The sequence below is a fragment of the Pleurodeles waltl genome, chromosome 1_2 (genome assembly GCF_031143425.1).
Source record: "Pleurodeles waltl isolate 20211129_DDA chromosome 1_2, aPleWal1.hap1.20221129, whole genome shotgun sequence".
Taxonomy (NCBI): Eukaryota; Metazoa; Chordata; class Amphibia; order Caudata; family Salamandridae; genus Pleurodeles; species Pleurodeles waltl.
Window position 1 is genome coordinate 1081496894 of NC_090437.1, and position 25530 is coordinate 1081522423.

General features: G+C 41.6%; 1 protein-coding gene across 1 annotated transcript in view; it reads right to left on the minus strand.

The window, feature by feature from the left end:
* The window catches only part of STIM2 (stromal interaction molecule 2), a 350713-nt gene that overhangs the window by 124792 nt on the left and 200391 nt on the right, over positions 1 to 25530 (minus strand). The window contains exon 3 of the mRNA XM_069202138.1: positions 12092 to 12206. Within this exon, the coding sequence (XP_069058239.1) occupies positions 12092 to 12206 (115 nt within the window). The remainder of the gene's footprint in view (positions 1 to 12091; positions 12207 to 25530) is intronic.

Consider the following 25530-nt stretch of genomic DNA (forward strand, 5'->3'; position numbering starts at 1 on the left):
AAAATTAATTTCCTTTATACGGTCCTCCCGCAGATTGAATTGTGCATCAAGGTACCTCCTCAAAACTTTAAGCAGTTCAACTAAGTAATGGAGCCCACTGAATAATTGAATTCTAGATCAATGAGAAGTTAAAGAGTTTTATCACAAAATGTTTAAATTACAAAGACAGTCAATGCCATGAAGGCTCTCTGACCCAAAGAGAGAATGCAAAATCCCAAATGAGCAGCAAGATCAGAGGAAAACTGTACAGCATCCCTATAGGAACATGAAAGCTCAGGAACATCTCTGGCTCACCCCCAAATTCAAGGGGTCCTTATACACAATTCTTGCATAGCAAATTACAAAAACTGCAAAATCATCATGGTCTGATCAAAAGGATTATTTCTTTGACAGATCAGGACATAAGAAAAATATGTAATTTCATTAATACATAAGCATCATCCCAGGTTTTCAGAAAATGTCATTGGTTATTGTTTTAACTAATGAATAGAACTTTCAGCGAATGAACGGCCTACTGGCAGTGAAAGAGACCTTTACAAATGTTAAAATTTATAAGTAGGAGGTAAATGTTCAATTGAAAGCAATGTAATCATAACAGTGGAAATGAACTACTTAACATCAGCTTGGCTGTGCTCTGTGGAGCCTGTGGACAGTAAATGTAGGCAGAGGAAGAAACAAGAGTGAGTGACAGAGATGGTATCCATTTTGTCTAAAATGATGTTTTATAGGAAAATGGGCATAACTAAAACATATTAATAACGCTTCCCCATACATCATATGTCAACCTCTCTCTCTCTCTCTCTCTCTCTCTATATATATGTATATATATATATAGATAGATACATACACAGACCTATATATATAGATACATACACACACACACACACACACACATATCTATATATATACACACACACATATAAACACAAACATACGTGTAAAAAGAAAATATTAGTCAATATATTTAGTGCACAAAATAGAAACTCAGGGGAAAAAAATCACCACAAGAACTCAAGACTTAAATTCAGATATCTATCCCTGTTAGACCTGTCAGCTTTTGGTGTGGTTTCCCCTGTCTTTTTGCTTTTGACCTCCTGTATTTTGGTCCTGTGCTAAATTTCATTTTTTGCTAGCTTTAGGACTCTGGGCACTCTACCACTGCTGACCAGTGGTACAGTGCAAGTGCTCCATGTATAAATGGTATTGGTGATCGGTTTCTCTATGACCGGCATATATGATTTAGTAATGAGTCCCTATTAAAGTGTACTGTGTGTGCCCAGGGCCTGTAACTCAAATGCTACAGGTGGGCCTGCTGCAATGATTGGGTCACCCACATTAATAGGCCTACCATTGTTTTGATTGCTACAACCCTCTTGCTTGGTGGACTGCTATGGTAACCTCATGCTGGGGAGTGTCAAGAAAGTCAGTCATTTGCATGTTTTGTTTCTCCTCATCTTAAGCAGGTTTTCTTGGGCATAACGAGGTATTGTTATGCCTGTGTGTGCAGTTTTAAACTGCCATGTCCACCAGGCAAGCACACCCACTTGCCAGGCCCAAACCTTCCCTTTAACTACATGTATATCACCCCTAAAGTTGGCCCAGAGAGCCCCAAAGGCAGGGTGCAGTGTATTTAAAAGGTATGACATGTACTGGCGTGTTTTGCATGTCCTGATAGAGAAATACTGCTAAACTCTGTTTTCACTAAGGCAAGACCTGACTCTCCAAACGGTAACATGGGTATTGCCTTCAAATACCTTTTAAATGTAATTTCCAATTGGGAGCAGATTGAGATGTGGAGTTTAGGGTCTCTGAACTCACAATTTAAAGATAAATCTTTTGATAAAGTTGTTTTTTGAATTGTAGGTTTGAAAATGCCACTTATTGGAAGTGGACATTTCACTGCTTAACCTTTCCGTGCCTCTGCCTTGCTTGTGGAATACATGACTGGGTCAGGATGACAGTCGGGCTGTTTGTGCATTCACTGTAGACAGTCACACAAAGGGAGCTGAGGTGTGCCCTGCATATCCTGAAGGCCCATCACCATGATGATGGGTCTTCCTGAGCTAGAGTGGTGGGTGAAGCTGACCCTTGCACCTGAACAGGGCTGTGTCTGTCCTTAAACAAAGCAGTCTCCAACCCCCTGTGGTGTGTCTTGGGCCAGGGCAGGCAAGGCAGAGTCTTGTGCACTACAAAGACTTCTCTATGAAGTTTGCCTCCTTCAGAGACAGAAATGTGTATAAGTACAGGATCTCTGACACTACAGAGTGAACACTTCTGGACTGAGGACATTCTGCCGGATGCTCTATGAAGGACTGCCACTCTGCCTGTTACTTTGCTGTGTTTGCCTGCTGCTTACTGTTTCTATCCTGGGAGTGAAAGTACTGGACATGGTTTTCTACATCTGCTTTCCAAGGCTCTCCAAGGACTTGAGCTTAGCCTTCCTCCTGTTGTTAAGAAGTCTCAGGGCCATCAAAGAATTCACTTGCCAGCGTCTGGGTTCTCCTGCTGAGAGACCTGACCTGTGAAGTGGTGCCAAATCCAGTTCCTGGGCCCTTGGAAGTGAGCTCTGGTACAACCAAGAAAAAACTAAACACATCAACTCCAGAACGACTTCCGAACCGGGGCCGCTGTATGACTCCGCACCTTTGGTTTTATTTTTAGCTGGCGAATGAAGTGACCATCAGGGTCAAGAAGATAAAGAGGATGCTATCTATCATGTTCCAAACAGTTTATTCCACCCTGTGAGGATTTAATTATTTGATAACAAAACATAGGGAACTACTGTCCCCCTTTTCCTCTTTCCTTTAATTGATGATGATATATTGTTTGGCTTGTGACACTTGAAATTTAAGTGAATGATGTGAAAAGGGGTTTCTCCACTAACATGGGGGATTATCTTTAGCGATTCTACAGTTAACACAGATCCTTTTGCTGCTACCTCAGGCAATAATAGACACCTTCTCTTCATAGTAATTACATTTTGGGGGGTTACTTTTTAGTTATTTTTGTATTTTCTAGTTATTTTAAAACTAGATATGGATTCTTGGGCTGCCACTTCAGCCAGAAATTGAGTTACCATCTTATCAATGTGACCACAAGTTTATGTATTCCTCTTGTAGATTGTGAACAACTGTAAATTGGACTTAACATAGCAGATGCCTGTTCAAATTGGTGGTAACTTATGGTTAGTAACAGGATGATAAACTGGAGATAATGTGTTTCTAAGCGCTATACTAAGATTTCATCTTTGAAAATTCGAATCTTTACTTGTGTATGTAGTATTTTTGTTGTTTTGGTCTTGTTATACTCACATAACAAGACCATTGTGTTGTGTGTATATATATATATATATATATATATATATATATATATATACACACACACACATACACACACACAAACAAATACTTTACACATTGCCTCGAGATAAGCCTAACTGCTTGAGCCAAGCTACCAAGGGGGTGGAGCAGGGGTTAACTTAGCTTTGGGATTTCCTTACCCTGACTAAAATGAGGGCCCCTACTTGGACAGGGTGTAAAACATTGCCAACTAGAGACCTCATTTTTAACAATCCCTATAAGATCTAAAAAAAACTCACAGATCACTCCAAAGGTACAGGTTTACCACTAGGTTATTAAGAACTGTAACAAAATACTTATCAAGCAGATCCAGCAACTTATGAAACAACACAATATTACATGACTTCTAGTTGTTTGAGACTTGCTGAAAGAGCATACATTGCACTTAAAGCATCACGCAGCGTTAAGCCCCACTGACCTCTCTGTAGGTTACGATACTGTTCATCACATTTTGCTTAAACATCTGAAAGGTGGAGCTACCCTAATCTACCAAAAAGGGACTAAGTAGATTCTCCAAAAATGATTCCTAGTTTTCAGATCATGCATACCCTGGAAGACAAAGGTATCACTAACTCAAGTAAGTGAACATCATCTGCAATTCTAGAACTAATTTGAGGACACTAGGCAAGGACTACAGGACTTAAGGCTCTAGGGTGTTTCTTAAGCCTTCCCTGATTAATAGAGCGAAACCACAAATTGCATACAATTTTGAAAACAGCTTTGACCAGACACGTCTGACAGATGTGATGTAAGAAGGACTGCTGAAACCAACTAACGCTAGGGGTCCTTCCTAAGTAGAAGCCTCCTCTTCACTAGGCAACAGATAAACGTGGACACATTATACCTTTACCTCGAGGTAATTGGCAGAAGCGACAACCTCCACTTAATTACACATGCCATGCATAATCTCCGTAGCACACTTGCTACTTCAACAATTTTCAACTTCCATAAATATTTTAAGCATTTCTAAAGACTAGAACTAACAATCTGACCACTAGAAGACCATTTTGGTGCTCTATAATACAAACAAAACAAATATTTCAGAGGCACATGTCCAATAAGCAATGCAGCACACACAGATGGGTTTATACCTATTCTTTTTCAGAATGTACTGTGGGTTTTTGGAAGAACCTCTCCTTACCTGTGAGCGGATACTGTGCGAAAATTTAGGTTTTAAAGAATACATCAACGGTGGAGTTAAAAGAGAGCTTCTAAAAAAATAGATGTTAACAAATGCACACACTAGCTTGATTTTAATTACTTGAGGAATGTGGACGTGATACGTTCAAATGAGGGAAATGGATGAGGTTTTGTCTAATTAAATAGGCCCTCCAAACAGGAAGCATGTTACCTTTGGGATGTGAATGTGAAAATGCCAGACATAGATGTCAATTGTCCAAGAGAACCCAGTTCTCGCCCAACCCTTCCTTATCTAAGAGCGCAGGAAAGGTGGTGACGGCGCACAGGAGAGGATTAATTGTCCAGCACAAACTCCCACCTTCAGAGCAGAGCAAAAAGAGACTGGGATGTAAACAGACTGCAAAACGTTGTTTTTGTTGAAAGGAAATTAATAATCGCCAACTATGAATATCATCGTGGCAAACACGTTCAGTTTATTTTATCCTTTAGAAAATGCAGAGAATAGCAGCGGGGTTAAAATAGGTTTATTTGGATTTACAAGTTATCAAATATCAAATAATGGCCTCCTAAGATTCCAACATAAACACATAAGTAAAAAAACAATGTGTGCAAATAAAGTACGGTACCTTTTCAAGGTCATGCTAGAAATTAACTAGTAACTATTTTCACCTGAAGTTATGAAATGAATATAATCTGAAGCAGTTTCTCAGCAAATCTGTAATCCTAATTAAATGTATGTTATTGCCAAATCTTAATGCACAATACCCATCTTTTCTGCAAAACAAAATTAATATAGGTTTATAGGTCCTGTAAGCACACAGATTAATATGTAATACTACCGTAAAATAGAAAATATCCAGATTATCTACTAGCAGCCACTATTATGAGTGTCTAGTTCATCAATGTAACAGTCCATAGTAAGGGGTGAGTGGAAGGAAGCCTGGTGATGGTTAATCTCGGTTTCACTGACCTCCTTCCAAGGATCAGCAGTAAATGTAGCTGGTAATGACCATGCACTTCATTTGTAGGCCTAAAATAGCACTATAGTGTGGTAGGAAATGAGGGAAGCAGAGGTGGACCATGGTGATGAAGGACACCTAACAGCTCAAATGGCTGTTTATCACAAAGACATACTCTGTATAGAAAGGCTAGCCGAGTATCCATATATGCCACACTATCACGATGCTGAACCAATGCCAAAGTATCAGACACCTTGTCTCTAAACACACTAAATAAATCCACAAAATGAGACCTTGGCAGAGGCGCCGCATTTACATCTCATGCATCCTTAAACGCCAACGGTCAAACTGAAAGGCCTGGGCTCAGAGAGTGAATGCGTCAGACACAACCTTCGAAGTGCCTCCAGGATTTTAACCCATGGGACACATAGTGACACTGTTAATTTAATCATTTCCCATAAAAGAAAATGTTGAGTTCGGACATTCAAAGGCACTTTTGTGGACTGTAATGCTGGTTGCTTGAAATTCATTATTATGAGCTTGAGAGTGACCTGTTCTCAACCTATCCCTCCGGTACACTTATCTGCTGTGAACACACCAGAAGGATCACCTATTATGTGAAACAGCTGTAGAATCCTATACCTTAGAGATAACAAAGTACCATAAAAAGCTCTAGCAACATCAAACACGGAGATTACCTTGCTTTGTTTCATTTGCCTAATTATTGCAGCTCACTCTTTATATGCTAGATAATGATTGTTTCAATAAATGTATTGAAAACATATTTTGCATCTTTTTGTATCTCCTTGGCATGCATGATTAACAGTATAAAAGGCTTCCCTGGGGAGTTGGAGTGTTATGTTCAGGCTGCCATAATTCCCTTTTATCCTGGTGGGTTTGTAGGTTTGGGTAGGGCACTGTGAGCTAGCCAGGAGTTAGGCCGGCAGTTACTAACTACATGAGTAGGCTCAATATCCCTTGCTTTGCCGATCTGCCATCCTAAACATGCAATCCTATTACCAACGTAGGAACTGCATAACACTATCAACGTCACATACACATCTTGTTCTCTGCTTGGAAGGCATGGTTGAGAACAAACAAGTTGAGGTTACAAGGCTGTGTGTTTGGATGAAAAGCCTCAATGTTCTTTATTAGGAAGAAGTTGTGGTCACATATGTGTGCCATCACAGATGGAGTGAAAATGCAGAGAACAGTCTTCAGCAAGAACAACCTGATCCTTCCTTCAAGGTGACTGAGTTCGTGGGACTAAGGGTAATCAGCTTGTGGTCGTTCATAAAATAGAACGGAGTACCCACACTGCGCTCAATATTGATGGCCCAATTACCTGCTGAGGAATAATCTCTTCAGGAGAAAAGTTGGTGATGTAACTTACTACAATTGTCATCAAAAAGGTAACGTGCTGCTTTAGCTTGTTATAAAGAAATATTCTGGTGTTATAGTAACACATTGGAGATCGAGGCAAGCAAATGTATTCATAACTAATTTGTATATATGTCAAAGGTCTACTTGACAGAGATGTCAAAATGGGGTGTGAAAAGCTTAAGTTAAGACATTGTCTTCAGTTACCCCGTAAGTGGTATAAAGCGTAATATTTCTCTGCTGACAGGCCTGAGAACAGCACTTGAAAAGGAAGGGAAAGACCTGGCTTTGAGTATTCAAACATGGTGTCTGGGATTAAAGGCATGGAAATGTCCACAGAAGTACTTGGTTTGGATCTCGGCTCAGATGCAAGAGTCTGATACCATGTGGCAGAAACTACCATAGCAGAGAAACATGTTGCTTTGTGATCTCACTTTTCTCACCAAATGCACACTTTCTGCTAGTTAGGGGGAAGATGACTTATACAAATGGCCTTTACAAATTGGCTTCTCTCACATCTTGAATGGTGGGCCTGAAAAACATCAGAACTAACCATTCTGTTCAGCAAGCTCATTACACCAAATAGATATGGCTCTCCTTCTAGGCCAGCTGTACACATTTCTAAAAACTAGATATCCTAGGAAATAGAGGGATGCAAAAAGTCGATTTAAAAAATAGTATTTTTGCCTTAATAACATGTGAGAACACACCAAGGGACCATGGTAGGAATATCTAAAGACCTATTGTCGTGGGTTCATCTTAGCGCCTTGCATGGGAACCTGTGCCCCTTGCCTCTTTACCTAGATACATATTTTATTTAATTTATTTATTTTATTAGATTTTAGCATGGCTTGCTTTTAGCAGTAATGTTTTTATATTTTAATCAATTGCCTTTCTGTAAAAGCATTGTTGTAAGTTCCTTTGCATAACAATTCATCCTGTGCCTATGCTTTAAGGCTGTACATGATAGCCTACCTAGTATTGCCAGTCCAAGAGTTACGGAGCCAACCTTCTAAACCAAGACATTTCACGTCAGACCTGTTCTCAGAACACAACATGTTTTGTTATAAAAACACCACCCAGGCAGAAGGAGCACAGAGGTTGTAGGAGGCTGGCCTGGCTTATAGTGGGTACCTGATGGTACTTACACTTTGTGCCAGGTCCAGTTATCCCTTATTAGTAGATGAGTAGTGTTCTAGCAGCTTAGGCTGATAGAGGTAGCTATAGCAGAGCAGCTTAGGCTGAACTAGGAGACATGCAAAGCTCCTACTATGCCACATATATCATATAGTACTATATCATAAGAATCACAATACCCAGTTACTAAAAATAAAGGTACTTTATTATAGTGACTATGTGCCAAAATGATCTCAGAGGATATACTCCCTTAGGAGGTAAGTAAAATACACAAAATATACACAAAAAACAAACTCAGGTAAGTAAACAGTTAGAAAAGTAGTGCAAACACTGTAGAATACAATAGGATGCAATAGGCCTAGGGGCAACACAAACCATATACTAAGAAAGTGGAATGCGAACCACTTAGGGGCCCCAGGCCTAGTGTAGTGTGTAGAGGGTCGCTAGGAGTGTAAGGAAACACTAAGGGTGTCCAAGATACCCAAACCCAAGACCCTGAAAAGTAGGAGTAAAGTTACCCTACTTCCCCAGAAACACTAAAGTCATGATAGGAGATTCTGCAAAGAACACAACAGACTGCAAAGCACTGAAGACGGATTCCTGGACCTGAGGACCTGCAAAGGAAGGGGACCAAGTCCAAGAGTCACAAAAGTGTCCAGGGGGGCAGGAGCCCACTAAACACCGGATGAAGGTGCAAAATGGCTGCCTCTGGGTGGAAGAAGCTGAAGATTCTGCAACAACGGAAGATGCCGCAAACTTCTCCTTTGCACAGAAGATATCCCACGGCGTGCTGGAGGATGCAGATTTGTTGCCACGCAGAAAGACCGCAAATAATCCTTGCTAGCTGCAAAGGTTGCGGTTGAAGAAAATGGGTGCTGCCCGAGCCCAAGAAGGACCAGGAGGTCGCCCCTTGGAGGAGGAGACAGAGGGTGCGCTCAGCAACACAGAGTGCCCACGCAGAAGTAGGCAGCACCCGCAGAAGCACTTGAACATGGGTTCAAGAGAACTGAGCATGGCAGACTTCTAAACACTACAAAGGAGGGTCCCACGAAGCCAGTGGTCAACTCAGCGAGTTGAGCAATGCAGGACGGAGTGCTGGGGACCTGGGCTGTACTGTGCACAAAGGATTCCTTGCAAAAGTGCACAGAAGCCCTAGCAGCTGCAGTTCACGCAGTACACAGGATTAATGTCTGGCGTGATGAGGCAAGGACTTCCCTCCACCAAATTTGGAAAGATGGACCAATGGACTGTCGGGGTCACTTGGACCCAGCTCCTGTGTTCCAGGACCACGCTCGTCAAGATGAGAGGGGACACAGAAGACCAGTGAAGCAGAAGTTTGGTGCCTGCGGTAGCAGGGGAAAGATTCAGTCGACCCACGGGAGCTTTCTTCTCAGCTTTCAGTGCAGGGTCAAGGCAGACAGCCCCCCGGAGCATGCACCACCAGGAAACAGTCGAGAAAGCGACTAGGCGCTACAACGTCGCTAGTAGTCTTTTTGCTACTTTGTTGCAATTTTGCCGGCATCCTGGAGCAGTCAGCGGTCGATCCTTCGCAGAAGTCGAAGAGGGAGATGCAGAGGAACTCTGGTGAGCTCTTGCATTCGTTATCTGAAGAGAAGCCCACAGGAGAGACCCTAAATAGCCCTCAGAGGAGGATTGGCCACCTAGTCAGGTAAGCACCTATCAGGAGGGTTCTCTGACTTCACCTGCTGGCACTGGCCACTCAGAGGCCTCCATTGTGCCCTCACACCTCTGGATCCAAGATAGCAGAGGTCTGGGACACACTGGAGGAGTTCTGGGCACCACCCCTGGGGTGGTGATGGACAGGGGAGTGGTCACTCCCCTTTCCTTTGTCCAGTTTCGCACCAGAGCAGGGGCATCCCTGAACCAGTGTAGACTGGTTTATGCAAGGAGGGCACCATCTGTGCCCTTCAAAGCATTCCCAGAGGCCAGGAGAGGCTACTCCTCTCAGGCCCTTAACACCTATTTCCAAAGGGAGAGGGTGTAACACCCGCTCTCAGAGGAAATCCTTTGTTCTGCCTTCCTGGGACTGGGCTGCCCAGACCCCAGGAGGGCAGAAGCCTGTCTGTGGGTTGGCAGTAGCGGTAGCTGCAGTGAAAACCCCAGAGAGCTGGTTTGACAGTAACCGGGGTCTATGCTGGAGCTCCTGGGATGCATGGAATTGGCACCCCAATACCAGATTTGGCATCGGGGGACAATTCCATGATCTTAGGCATGTTACATTGCCATATTCGGAGTTACCATTGTGAAGCTACATATAGGTATTGACCTATATGTAGTGCACGCGTGTAATGGTGTCCCCGCACTCACAAAGTCTGGGGAAATTGCCCTGAACTTTGTGGGGGCACCTTGGCTAGTGCCAAGGTGCTCTCACACTTAGTAACTTTGCACCTAACCTTCACTAAGGGAGGGTTAGACATATAAGTGACTTATAAGTTACTTAGGTGCAGTGTAAAACGGCTGTGAAATAACGTGGACGTTATTTCACTCAGGCTGCAGTGGCAGTCCTGTGTAAGAATTGTCTGAGCTCCCTATGGGTGGCAAAAGAAATGCTGCAGCCCATAGGGATCTCCTGGAACCCCAATACCCTGGGTACCTAGGTACCATTTACTAGGGAATTATAAGGGTGTCCCAGTGTGCCAATTAGAATTGGTAAAAATGGTCACTAGCCTGCAGTGACAATTTTAAAGACAGAGAGAGCATAGGCACTGAGGTTCTGGTTAGCAGAGCCTCAGTGACACAGTTAGGCACCAACAGGGAACACATTTAGGCCACAAACTATGAGCACTGGGGTCCTGGCTAGCAGGATCCCAGTGAGGGAGGCAAAAACAAACTGACACACAAGTAAAAATGGGGGCAATATGGCAGGCAAGATGGTACTTTCCTACAAAGGTGACATTCCAGACAGCCATCTTACACTCTGTGCCACTTTCTCGCAGCTTTGCTGGACTTGGCCTTGTCTCTCTAGCCAAATAGGAGGACTGTCAGCAGCCCAAAGGCAGACCCTTGCTTTCCAGGTATGGGGTCCTTTCATTGACTAATATGGGCAGAAGGGCTACGACTGCTATGCTCTCATATTAGATGCCACAAGTGTAGGTAGAAATCACTATATTTATGGTTACGTTAGGATGCTGGGACTGTTTATATGTTCTATTCTAATGGTCACAATCATAACTGAATTATGTTTCATCTTCCTAATAATTGCAGCTCATGCTTTTTTTTTTTTTTTTTGTAAACATAGATTACAGTTGCTTCAACAAAATATATTGAAATCTACCCTGCATTTCTCTATGAGACTTGTGCAAATGAGAGAAAGGGGTAAGATTTGTCCCACCACGCCTTCCCTCAGGAGTCAGACTGTCATGCATCAGGCTGCCACAAATCACCTTTACTTTTGGGGTCTGAGTCTGGTGCTGCTAGCTCGCCGAAAATGTCAGACCTACAGCTTCCAGGCGGTGTGGGACTGACTCAGTTACCCACACGCTGTGGTGCTGCCACCCAAAACAAAGCAGTCTTACCCCCATGGTAAGAGTCCTAAAACACTATATTCCTCAGTTGCGGCAATAAGTAACATTTTCACTAGCTGCCATAGATTGATAAGGGATGACAACAATAATCAATGATGTCCCTTTTCCAAAAATCAATGGTGCTCTTGCAGGAATTATGAGAGGGGGTTTATACAGCGAAATATTGAAAAAATTGCCTTTCAATAAATAAATACCATGAGCTAGCCTGTGACATGATACCATGGGTGCGATATATATCAAGTGCTCTAATCCCTCCAATTTCTTCCCCTACGGAAATCACAAAATTATATCTGATGCTTTTTGCACCAAGTACTGGGTATGTACAGGATTATACAAAATATTTTCCCACTGTAACTTTTAACAGGTTTGTGCTGCCAAATTTCATCATAGGGGAACTGCGGGGGGTTGGTGTTTACCGCACTGCTTAGAACTGCCATCCTTAACAGAGGTTTGAAAAGGGATTGGATTTACTGGCACATTTGCGACCAGTGAGGTATAGGTTGTTTAGTTATATTTACTTTCAGATTTAAAAAAGATTTTGAAAGACGTCTACACATTACTGAGTTCTTACCTTCTGACGTCTTCCAGCGCTTCCATAGGTCCTCAATTGTGATGTGTTTGTCCTCCCTGTGAAGATGGCTGTGTTTACTGGATGCATCTTTGTACTTCATATCTTCTCTAAGAAACTGTACAAAAAGAAGTATTTTAGCAGAAAGAATTTGCCATTTACAAAAAAGGCAATACAAACAGAGGATATAGATGTATTTTTTTTTTTTGTTTCATTCATGAAGCGCCATTTGCTCATGATGGCCTTCTATACCTTTGACATGCATTTAAAACTAACACTATTTAAAAGTTTTTCAAAGCTATGGTCAAACAGGCTCAATAAACGTGCTGCCTCTTCTCAGGATACAACACTGCCTAGACAGAAACTTCTAGGCGCCAGGGCAAATTTGTTTTTTTTTAAGTTTTTTTTTTTTAGATGGGGTGCGACCCATTAAGCATGGGTCACTCCCCTGGGGGCAAATTATATTTAGACCATTTCTGCCGCCCTTGGGGGCAGATCGGCCAATTTCTGTTACGCCATTCTGCCGCCATGGGGGCAGAAACCACTTAGGCACCAGGGATTGGTGTGTGTGTATGCGTGTGTTTTCTTTAGGGAGGCAGCCCCTTGGGTAAGGGTCGCTCCCCATGGGAGCACATTACTGTTGGCCATATCTACCCCTCATTGGGGGCAGATGGGCCTATTTTTGGAAGGCCCATCTGCCCCAAGGGAGGGGGGGCAGAAAGCCCACCAGAGGTCAGGGAAGATTTTTTTCCAAAAATAAGAGGGTGGGGGTATGGCCATACCCCCACCCCAAATAAATGGGGCCAAAGTTGTTCTGCCCACTAGTGGGCAGATGGGGCAATTACCCCTGATCCACACCCCAGGCGGGCAGAAAGTCTACTAGATGCCAGGGAATAAAAAACAATATCTATGTATTGGGGTGGTGGCTACCAACCAGTACGGGCCTGGTTACACCCCCCACCTTAACTGAAGGGGGTAACAGTCTTTCAGCTCTCCCCCGCACTCTAAAACATCTTAGCCCACAGCAAGCAAGAAGACATTTGATTATTTTGGGTTTTAGTTTTACATTTGGGCTATGAGAACTTGGCTTACTCTCAAAATCGTCCCACTTGGAATGGTGAGGGCTGCACTTTATGGACTTTGGGACGCTGCCATGTAGAAAAATCCACAAGACCTAGACACATCTGAAAACTAAACATCTGGGTGATTTGTTTCACATGCACCCCGCACCATTTTTGTACCCACAATCCCCTGCAAACCTCCAACTTTGCGGGAAATCACACATTTTTCCCACGTTTTTGTGATGGAACCTTCCGGAATCTGCAGGAATCCACAAAATTCCTAACACCCAGCATTGTCTCATCTATACCGATAAAAATTCTGCTGCACTTGTCAGCCTAAAAATATTTTTTGCAAACTGCCCTTTTGGACCCCATTTGTTCCCCCTCAATATCGACATGTTTTTGGCTCTTCCCTTTCACAAGCACTTGGCCCACCTACACAAATGAGGTATACTTTTTACCGGGAGACTGAGGGGAACATTGGGTGGTATGAAATGTGTCCCAGTGCGGTGATCCCACACATAAATGTGGGGAAAAATGTGATTTCTTTAGCTAAATTTGAGGTCTGCTGAGGATTCTGGGTAAGAAAACATTGGGGGATCCACGCAAGTCACACCTCACTGGACTCCCTTGGGTGTCTAGTTTTCAGAAATGTCTGGGTTTGGTAGGTTTCCCTAGAAGGCTGCTGAGCCCAGGACCAAAAACGCAGGTGCCCCCCTGCAAAAACAGGTAGTTTTGTATTTGATAATTTTGATGTGTCCACGTTGTGTTTTGAGCCATTTCCTTTCGTGGGCGCTAGGCCTACCCACACAAGTGAGGTACCATTTTTATCGGGAGACTTGGGGGAATGCTGGGTGGAAGGAAATTTGTGGCTCCTCTCAGATTCCAGAACGTTCTGTCACCGAAATGAGAGGAAAAGGTGTTTTTTTGGTCAAATTTTGAGGTTTGCAAAGGATTCTGGGTAACAGAACCTGGTCAGAGCCCCACAAGTCACCCCATCTTGGATTCCCCTAGGTCTCTAGTTTTCAAAAATGCACAGGTTTGGTAGGTTCCCTACGTGCCGGCTGAGCTAGAGGTCACAATCTACAGGTAGGCACTTTGCAAAAAACACCTCTGTTTTCTTTAAAAAAATGTGATGTGTCCACATTGCGTTTTGGGGCGTTTCTTGTCGCGGATGCTAGGCCTACCCACACAAGTGAGGTACCATTTATATTGGGAGACTTGGGGGAACACATAATAGCAAAACAAGTGTTATTGCCCCTTGTCTTTCTCTACATTTTTTCCTTCCAAATGTAAGGCAGGGTGTCAAAAAGACGTCCATTTGAGAAATGCCCTGTAATTCACATGCTAGTACGGGCACCCCGGAATTCAGAGATGTGCAAATAACCACTGCTTCTCAACACCTTATCTTGTGGCCATTTTGGAAATACAAAGGTTTTCTTGATACCTATTTTTCACTTTTTATATTTCAGCAAATTAATTGCTGTATACCCAGTATAGAATAAAAACCCATTGCAAAGTGCTGCTCATTTATTGGCTCTGGGTACCTAGAGTTCTTAATGAACCTACAAGCCCTATATATTCCCGCAACCAGAAGAGTCCAGCTGACGTAACAGTATATTGCTTTCAAAAATCTGACATTGCAGGAAAATGTTATAGAGTAAAACGTGGAGAAAAATTGCTGTTTTTTTCACCTCAATTTCAATATTTTTTTAATTCAGCTGTTATTTTCTGTAGGAAACTCTTGTAGGATCTACACAAATGACTCCTTGCTGAATTCAGAATTATGTCTACTTTTCAGAAATTTCCAGGATCCAGCATTGGTTTCTCACCCATTTTGGTCACTAACTGGAAGGAGGCTGAAAGCACAGAAAATAGTAAAAATGGGGTATGTCCCAGTAAAATGTCAAAATTGTATTGAAAAATTGGGTTTTCCAATTCAAGTCTGCCTGTTCCTGAAAGCTGGGAAGATGGTGATCTTGCCACCGCAAACCCTTTGTTGATGCCATTTTCAGGGGAAAAACCACAAGCTGCTTCCTGCAGCCCCTTTTTCCCATTTTTTTTAAAAAAAAAACAAAATTTTCACTGTATTTTGGCTAATTTCTTGGTCTCCTTCAGGGGAACCCACAAAGTCTGGGTACCTCTAGAATCCCTAGGATGTTGGAAAAAAAGGACGTAAATTTGGCGTGGGTAGCTTATGTGAACAAAAAGTTATGAGGGCCTAAGTGCGAACTGCCCCAAATAGCCAAAAAAAGTCTCGCCACAGAAGGGGGAAAAGGCCTGGCAGCGAAGGGGTTAAAGATCCAAAGTACACATATGTTTAAGATTGGACAGAGTCAGAAAGTAAGAGTAATTATTTACAATACTTTGAAATGGCAAACTTAGTGGTATTAAGTGCTATACAACAACGTCATTACTATTTTATGTTCAATTTTGAGTGGTCGCAAGAAGAAAATCACAGATATGTGATACATAAATATACAAATTATAAAACATGTCACTTGGTTCTTTATGTGAGATACGTTAATTTTAGTAGGCTAATCAACGCAGATGTGAAATTACTGCAGGTAGAAAAAGACCTCAAAGACCATCTTACAGTGTACTGCCAGCTACCACGACATAGGCTCTTTAACCGCAAGTTCTCTGAGCTCTCAGAGTTTTCAATACTTGAGGTGCATGCAACTATGCTTGCAGAGTGGGTCCAACCTGCAGATCATAGCCTCAGTCTCTTCTTAGGGAGGTGGCCAAAATCCATTGGCAACGTTGGCATCGGCAGCTCCTCCTGGCAAACTGGGTTGCTGTAGTACATTGTTATATAGGTGCTGGCTCTTCCAGCATAAGTGCCCTGTCCCAGACGGTCACAAGCCCCGGCCCTCCCTGAAGTGGTAGCATTACCAGTAGCCCTCTCTGGTACACAGGGTCATCACAGTACGGTGGTACGGGCATAGCAAGACTCACACGTCACTCAGCACAAGGTTTGGTATATGGTGGCCCTCTCCTGACAAATGGGGTCACCAAAAACAATCTTTCACACTGGTGACAGCGAGTTTGGTGCAAATTCTCATACCTTGCCCAAGAAGACCTCATGTTAGGACCTTCCTCCCTCCAATGCTCTCCTCTTCCTCACAGGGTACACTGGTCTTTGCAAGCCAGAAGGAGCTGGTGCACCAGACTTGGTGTTCTTGGTTTAACTGGGTAAAGTCCCTTCACCCAGCAGGGAGACTAACAGGTGTTGGCCCCCAGCCCTGGTCACAGGCAGAAGTTTTGCACAGCTTCCTCTTCTCACACAGCCAGTCTGACTGCTTGGCAGATACGCTTTTGAGGACTTAGGCTCCCTTTCTTATAGCCCTTTTCCAGACACCAAATGTGATTTAGAGTCTGAAGCTTTGAATTTTTACTTTAAGGTTCTGCTTCATTTTAAGTCTATATAAAACAATAATGTGTAACCCTGTAACCCATGGACCACAATAAATGGATAAAAAAAACAAAAAAAAAACAAAAAAAAACAATAGGGCCCTGCGGGGGACGTGTCAGCCTTGACTTCCACAGCAAACTTCATCCACCCAAAAGGTAAAGTATATCCAAATTAATTGTGTAAAAAACGTTTTCTTCTTTCGATGTCGTTAATTTACTCTAATCATTTATTCATATTTTTATGTATACATAAATCTGTTCTTATTAGTAAAAACACATAAAAAAACGTATTACAATGGTGTTGTCCTAGGTAAATGTAACAATCTAAAATGAGGTACTCCTACTCTGTGATGGTGCACCTAATAAGTGAACGGGTGAAAAAGTGCATCCATAAATATGTACATGTAAAACTGTGCCTGATAATTCATTTGATGTTCAGAATCATGCAGTAAACATTGTTTGCATGTCTTAAAATAACCACTTTTTTTCAAGCCACATTCCACAGTAAATTATTGTTGATGTTTCAAACCTATGGGTAAATCAATTGCCAGAGGGTCATCATCAGGACCAAGGAAATACAAAAGGAAGCACCCAAAAGAAACGAAATATGGATCAAACACCATAATAAGGCCTAAAGCCTTGATGAAGTGAATTCCACAAGTTGCACATGGCCCCCACCATGATTGTATCCACAGTGGACCAAAACAATTATCAAGCAAAAGACTTACCCACAACATGCTACATATACAAATCTCCTCCAAGATCTGGTATAAACAACCACCAATAAGTATCATACCACCATGATGAGCTCAAACTCAAACTGGCACCAGGCCTGTGTGGGGTGAACAAATATGAAAAGCTCACATTTGAAAATGTCCATAGTTGATGTATAACTCATTTATACTTCACAATGTGCCCAAAAACATATCCAAAGATCATGGGACCGTCACAATACATCTATGGAAAAAGTCTAATCCAAATGTAAGAGAAGATATCCTAACAGACGGACACTATATCATACCAACTGTGTCTCATGTAAAATCTAAAAACATCTAAAATCACTTTTGTCATATTATTACATCAGGTAACCTCATAGTGCTTGATAATGACTAAAACATAAAAATGCACTGGGCAAATGAAAGCTATGTTACTAATCAAACGAGGCAAAGTCTTGTATAGAAGCAATCTGTCAAGCAAAACACACTCACTGCGACTCCTTCAGCGGAACACATAAACCGGGCGGAACAACTCTTAAGCAGACAGAGATAAGCGCATGGCACGCCGGAGAACGCCAATTAAAAGCTTTCTAATTTCATGTAACGTGCACGCTGTAGGACCCGAGCCCAATCTAGTGGCCAGAGTCAGTAATAAGAAGAAAATCTTGTACTGTTCACGCATGAACAACCAACTTTAGTGCTAAACACCCACACTACCCTTAAGAAAAAATCTACGAGTGAGACAGAGAATGAGGCTAACAACTGCTTCATCGTAAATCAGCACAAAACAACATCAGACACGTGAAAAAAGCTGTCAGAATAGGGCTAAGAGCATACATACCAAAGAAATGGTCCCTACTTGAGAATAACCTCTACAGTGGAGGTATAATTACTACACCCTTTGAAAAAATATTTGCTTAAATATTCCCACCAGAGAATCATTCATAATGAGGTCAGCTCAACCGTGCATCGCCCCATCAAGGATACTGCTGATCAAAGATAAATTCCTTTGAGTGGAAATAATGGGCAAGTGATTTATTGGCCCTAATCAGTGGTTTATAAGTAAAAAGTCACCCATTTAAAAAAATGCTCATGGCAACGAGGCTCGTCTCCAGTCCTCTAGTCTCCTCCAATTGTACCGCATGTGTCCATGTAAAACAACTCGCCTGCATAAGAGGGTGGTTTTGTCCCCAACTCTGGGTCCAATTGAAACTTTCTCGATGCCTTGCCATTTAAGATAATTGCTATTATGTTTGAGCCTTTGATAATGTTCAACCAGAGGTGTGCCCGCAGTACCACACTGGATTCTACTTCTGTGTTGTAGAATCCTACATTTAACCTTCTGTGTTGTTTGTCCAATATCGATTAATGAGCACAAACAACAAATTGCATAGATTAATTACATCCTTGGTGTTGCAATTACTGAAAAAAGATAATTTGATGATTTCATCGCCAAATTAAAACTGTTTGTACTCAAACTGAACTTACATGCTGAGCAGTCACCACACTTGAAATGACCTAACATTGCTGGGAGACCCCACAATGAGCAAAGGGAAGGTGTTGTGGGCCTTGGTAAAGCTGCCTTAACAAAAGTATCTTTCAGATTTCGACCCTGCTTAAAAGAAAAAAGGGGGAATCATATTTTAGTGAGGTGGGTCTTCCACCAGACCCCAAAGATGTTTCACTATTTTAATTCTCATTACTGTGCGGATTAAAAGTGGTAACACACACTAATACAGCCATAGTATTGTCTCTATTTTGCGATCCAAAATAAAGTGCCTGTGCTGGAACCATGCTCCTTTTCTGGCCTGTTTTACCAGTTTTCTTGGGTACCCCCTTCAATTAGCCTGTTTATTAGTGTGTCTGACTCAGTGAAATAATCTACATGTCTAGTGCAGGTTCTTCAGATCTGTAAAAACTGCCCAAATGACAAGTTATTTCAAAGATTCATAGGGTGACTACTGCTGTAGTGAAGTAGGGAATTCCTTTCAATGATAAACAAAATTCCTTCTTCCACACCAACCTGGAGATCTAAGAATGGGATGTTGGTTTTACTACTCTCTAAAGTAAACTGGGTGTCAATTGACCTGGTGTTAAGCTATGAGTGGAAGCCACATAAGTCATCAATGGACCCCTTTCCAATTAATAACACATCATCTATATATCTGGACCATCTCATTAGGTTGCCTCTGAAGATAATTTCTTTACCAAAAATATGGCTTCCCTCGTAGTCAGCCATGAACAAATTAGCTAAGTTCAGGCCAAAGCCTGTCCCCATTGCTACTTCTTTGCTTTGAAGGTAAAATCAAGTGTCAAATAGAAATAATTCTTTGATAGATCAATCTCCTCAGTTTTGTTACTTGAAAAGCTTCAGATTGTGGAAAATTAGTATACGCTGACTGTACATCCATAGTTATAATGTCAGTAAATTCATCAAACGGCATACCCTCAAACAAATTAATATCATGCATGTTATCTCTAATGTATACCATAGGTAAACGTACAAAAGGGTTGAGGGAAAAAATCCAAATATTGGCACGCTGGTTCCAAAACAGATCCACACCCTGATACAACAGGTCTACAGGGGCGGATCTATCAGTCTCTTCTGTATCTTGGTTAAAGTATATATCACGGGTAACCTGGGGTGTTCCTTATTCAGGAACAGGTATTGATTGGTACTCAAAAACCCAGCTGTAAATCCTTTTGGTAATCAAAGCTATTTCAGTTTTAAGTTCCTCAGCAGGATCACTCGCAATCCTCCTATAACAAGTCTCACAACTTAGTTGATACAAAATCTCTTTTGAAGTCGGTGCTTCTCCTTTCCATCTTCCTTCATGATAGAGGTCTCCCAATGCAGGTACGACTCCAAAGCTGAGTGTCTACAACACAATTTGGCCAGAATTCACACCTGGTTGTCATCAACAGTGATATGTGCATATAAAGGTTAATCACAGATCCGCAGCCCTACTCCTTCTTAGTCTCTTATCAGCCCCATTTTCCTTCTTGAGATGTTTCCAGGACTCTTCCTTCTGATGTATCACTGAATCAAAGAGCAGGCTCTTCCTTTTCCTGTCAGTGCAGGGGTGTGAAATTTAATAAAATATCTACTTGTCCATGGGACAGATTGCTTCATAAACCTACTTGTCCTGTAACAAAATCCACTTGTCCCTTTTTATGCCATGTAGTGCTGTGACAAACCATGGCTGCAATCTCATTACATAAGGGCTCTTAATAGAATCTTTGATTATGCTTATATTATAGTTGAGTTTGAACACAATCAAACCCCTTCTTTTGTCACCTTTCCACAGATGTACATACTGAGGCGGTCGGTAGCAGTAAGCAATAGTTCCAGGTTTCGAATGACCTTTTGAGTCTGTGCAAACCTACAAATTTGCATGTTTTAGGGGTTTTTACCAGTTGTTTTCTAAGTATTTTCCACACTGAGAAAGCTTAGGCATTTATTCCTGACAGTTGGGGAAAAACTTAACTGAGGGAAAGTGAATTGGTAAACACTCAACAGATTTTCACAAGAGCAATTCTAGGCGTACATATTTGCTTGAGCTACAATGTAGTTCACAAATATTTTCTAGGAATACCATTTCCTGAACTACTTTTCTAATTTTTTTGGTAAATCATGAGTTGTAAATCTGCACTAATGCAAGGACATATACCATGGGTGCACTTTTGTGACTGCCTTTAAGATTTGGGGCCCTAATTAGGTTTGGTGTTAACCAAAACATTTTTGCTCTTATTACAATTTTCTCTCTCACTCTGTCTATTGGCTGGCTTGACTATGAGTGACATCATTGTGCTCTTTTACGAGGAGCATACTGGCACACAAAGTAGGTTTGTTCAATACCAGTAGCTGCTGTAGCAATGTGTGCTTTTTGAAACCAACAAATATTTTTTTATTTTGTCAATGTTTGTTATAATAGTGCGCGCCCAGCCGCTCCCACAGCAGTAAGATTTTATAAAACCCATGTCAAAACAAGATACGCATTGACAAAACCTAAAGGCAGACAACCAATGTCGAACCTACTGACTTTGACAATGCTTATTTATTTTTGTGTTTCCCATAATCTTTTTGAGACGGTTACGCTGATTATTCTATTATATATATATATATATATATATATAATTATTTATTTATTTTTTTGGAAAGACTAGCATGCATCAACACATTGTACTAAATTATGAAATCTTACCTAAAATTCCACAGCAGCTTAGCAAAATGTTTTTTTTTTCCTCATTGCATTTTTTAATGAACGTTTTGATTTTGAAATCAAACAATCTTCAATGTTGCTTTCAAGATTCTGCAAATATTCACATCTAATCAGAGAGCATTCTGGGAGCATTAAACACAGCCTTACAGTGTTCAACTTAGTTTCAGTATAAAAATGTGTAAAGACGTTTGCTATCACTAGTCCTGACTGAGCTTACTACATTTCCTTAGCACATGCCCACCCTAATAATAGAGGCTTTGAATGAATGAATCATAAATACAAGTTGGAACAGCATTAACATATAGACACAAATCGTATCTTTACTGTAGGCAATGCCTTTCCCTGATCCATAATGTGGTACAGTAAACTGACAGCCAAAAGGTTTTTGCTGTAGAGGGTTGGACCTACTTGTCCCAAGGACAAAATAAATATGAAAACGTGTTGCCCTTTACCCCAAACAATATGTCCTGGGTGTTGGGCTATGGGAATTCCATACCCCTGCATTTTGTCCCCACCTATCTCACAGTAGTGCAGCAATATACAAATCTGTCTGGGAGATTCCTTTATTCATTCCTTTACCAGCCAGCCCTGGGCTTCCTACAATGGAACCAAACGTCTCCCATACAATGTACAATTGCCAGCACACTTCCTCGTTGTACGTTCATAGCCCACTTTCTGCTCAGTACTAATACCTCTATGCATTGTACCCTCACATGTACACATGCATTCAGCACACACACAGTCTGCACAGACTGTTCAGCACTGACACTTTCGATCTGTAACCAGGATGTTTTATTTCAAAGACGCACGATGTGCGTGGTACACAAAAAAGGCAGGATTATGCCTATACACACATACATCACACATGCGCATGTATGCTTCATGACACACAGCAGGCCTAGTGTAACAACTGATAAGTCATAACATGTTGACCATTTGTTTTTTGGCTTTATTCACCGTTCCTAGATGGTGAACCCCAATCTTGGAATGGTAAACAAAGAAAGTGCGCTGAAGCACAATTACTGTAAAAGGAGCAGTCCAGCAGCAAACTGCAGTTGTTGGACCCTCCACAAAAGAGGTTTAGGCATGTTAGGTTGGTAGAGTAAACGGAAACAGTAGCTCGGTGGGGGGTTCCAAGAACATTGGAAGAAATACAAAACACAAGAAAAAGCAAAGAAAAACAGAACAAACCTAAGTAAAAAGCAAGGAACTCAAGAGAGACAGGGAGGGTAGTGGACAGCAACATGAAGAGCACAGGGAGGCGCACACTGGCAGGGAGGCGAGGAAAAAGGCAACAGACAAGCTGTGAGGGGGAGCGGCAATATACAGAGCATAGATGGGGGAAATGTCATTATGAAGCAGCACACTAGGGAGACAGCACACAAGGGACAGTGCAAGAAAACACATGCACTCACAAAGAGTGCTAGAAGAAAAGCAGTAAAGTACTTCTCTGAAGATGAACTACATCTTGGGAACAATACAATCCGTCCAATCAATAGCATGATAAAAAAAGATATGCTTCAAGGAAGAGATAAACACAAGACAAACACAAGATAAAATAATTACATATTTCTGCTCTGGGATTGGTAAAAACGGACATTTCCATGCAGTTTTGATTTTGTTTTGAAATGTGAAAATATTTGTAAGGAAATCGCATCCACTACAAGATGGCCGAAGTAGTCATTTTGAGCTACAATTTGATGTGTAGCGCTAGAGTCTATTTAAATGTGTTTGTAATAAAATGGCGACTAACAAGCGGAAGACGCCGTCCAGCTGAAACGAGCCGCCCATTCACTGCTTAATGTGAAGCTGGAATAAAGTATCAACCTTTGGAACAATGTTCTCGTTTCAAATTTCAAGTACAGAAAATATCCATGGATATTGAAATAGATACGCAACATTGTGTGCATTTATGGAGGTGGGTACTTTGTCAGTTTCTTCTGTGTGCATTCACTGTATGCAGTCGTAGCCTTGTCAACAGCCTACCCAGGAAGGAAGATATGTATTTGAAGAGTGTCTCTTTTTATTTCCAAGAAGGCAAACAAACGCCCTAACACCACCACGTTTTGTGTACTTTGCTTATCATGACTGTGAAAGGATTAAGCATCTGTAGTTACACACAGTTGCAAAAAAAAAATAATGGAGGCCATTAGACCTAGTTTGTTTCGATGATCACCTTGGTAAGATCAAACGGGTTACTCTTTCTGAGGGCGGGGCAAATCCAATACCGTAGCTGTGAAAATGATCTTCAGCTTCTGTCAGACAACACTGAGCATCATCGTTTAAATTTGCTTTCTCAGTGATTCCACACTTAGGATAGGTGTTTTAAACTTGCTTTTAAGTATTTCAAAATCGTCTTTTATAAGAAGTGATCCTTCAATGACAATTCTCCTCTCATGCAGAATTAAATACATGTACTGCCACAAAAAGGAGGCCTTGCACAAAGACGACCCTGCAATGACTATTCTAGATAGGAGAGAAACAAGGCTCAAAGGTACAGGACAATGACTTGTGGATCTTGTGGAGATTGCTGCCGATTGCAACTTTCAACCCTAGTTATGGGAAAATGCTCTCTCTTTTTGAATGGCAAAGCTAGAGATGCAAATACGCACTGTACTGGGGAAAAACACAAATTGAGATGCTTATAGTGAGAATGAAGTCTCTTTCGGGCATAAAAATTGGTGGCTGCCAATGTGTGGACATAGGACATAGGAGAGTGTTTTTTGGTTTGCCAGTAACTTTAGTGCCAGTTGATAAATTTCATAAAACTTAAACAAAAAAAAAAGTTAATCCACCTCACTCCTTCTGTGAAATTTTAGGGGTAATCTGTCAAGTGGCAGCCGAGAAAAAGGGGAGGTCCCAAAACCCAATTTCCGCATGCAATTTTCCATAGGAAAATTGGACAGCGATACTCCAAAAATGGCTGAACGAAATTACACCAAATTTGGCAGAAAGTTAGATCTTGGTCAAGAAAGTGTGTTTTTTGTGTGATTTGGTGTAAATCTGTTTTTGAGAAATTAGGGCTAAAAAAACTTTTAATATCTGGATGGATGGGTTCACAGGAGGCTTACAAGAGTTCTGCAATCATGCTATTTCACATAATAGAGTGGTCTGGTTGGCCGAAGGTTCTTATTTCCCCAGTTGACCACCTGGCTCCCACAAACTTCTAGTAAGAGAAATATTGCAGTTACCATTCCAGGACTTGTTAGCGGGGGAGGAAAGTGTGGGGGGTGGGTATTCGCTATCTCCACAAGAGTCTCATAGGAGCTGGGACAAAAAACATAAAAAGGGCAGGGCCTGTGTGTCTGTGATGGGTTGCAGCAAACAGGCAAAGGCCTTGTGCAGTGTGGAGTTGTTTACCTGTAGGGGATTGGGCACAATGCCCTCTACTGTGTGCAGTGGGACGTTGGCCTTAAAAAACCCTAGAAAAAACAAAGGTTTAAGTGACTATAGTTAGTTTGATAAACTGGGTTACTGGTTGAGGAGGGTATGAACCCCCACACAAGCGACAACCACAGTCCTGGTCAGAGCGAACAACAAAAGTCACTAAATTAACCTATGCCTAACCCTCTAATAGTCTGACAGAAAAGCAGGCAGGCTGAACTTTGAGGCAATGGGTAAAATAATCAGCACACAAACAGTACTAAAGTGAAAACACAAGAACAATCTGAAACCAATTTAGAAAAATAAAGTAATACGTTTTAATGAATAAAAGAACACCAAAACAAATTAAATCAAATCAGTAGAACCAGAGCAATGCATTTTGAAGATTTTTAGTGCAAAATAATCCCTAAAAAGTAAAGTGCCAACCGTGGAAATCTGATCGTGCTAGACTGGGGCAAAGTCAAAACTTAAGGACAACCATAATGGAGCGCTAGTCTGATACATGAGATTAACTGAACCCAGTTTCAACATACTTTCTGAATTATTGAGAGGGTAGGTCAGTGAGGCAAGGCAGCAGATGGTGTCCGAGGAAGAGAGGCAGTGAAGATTTTGACCTTTGGACTGTCACTTTTTTGGAAGTCGAA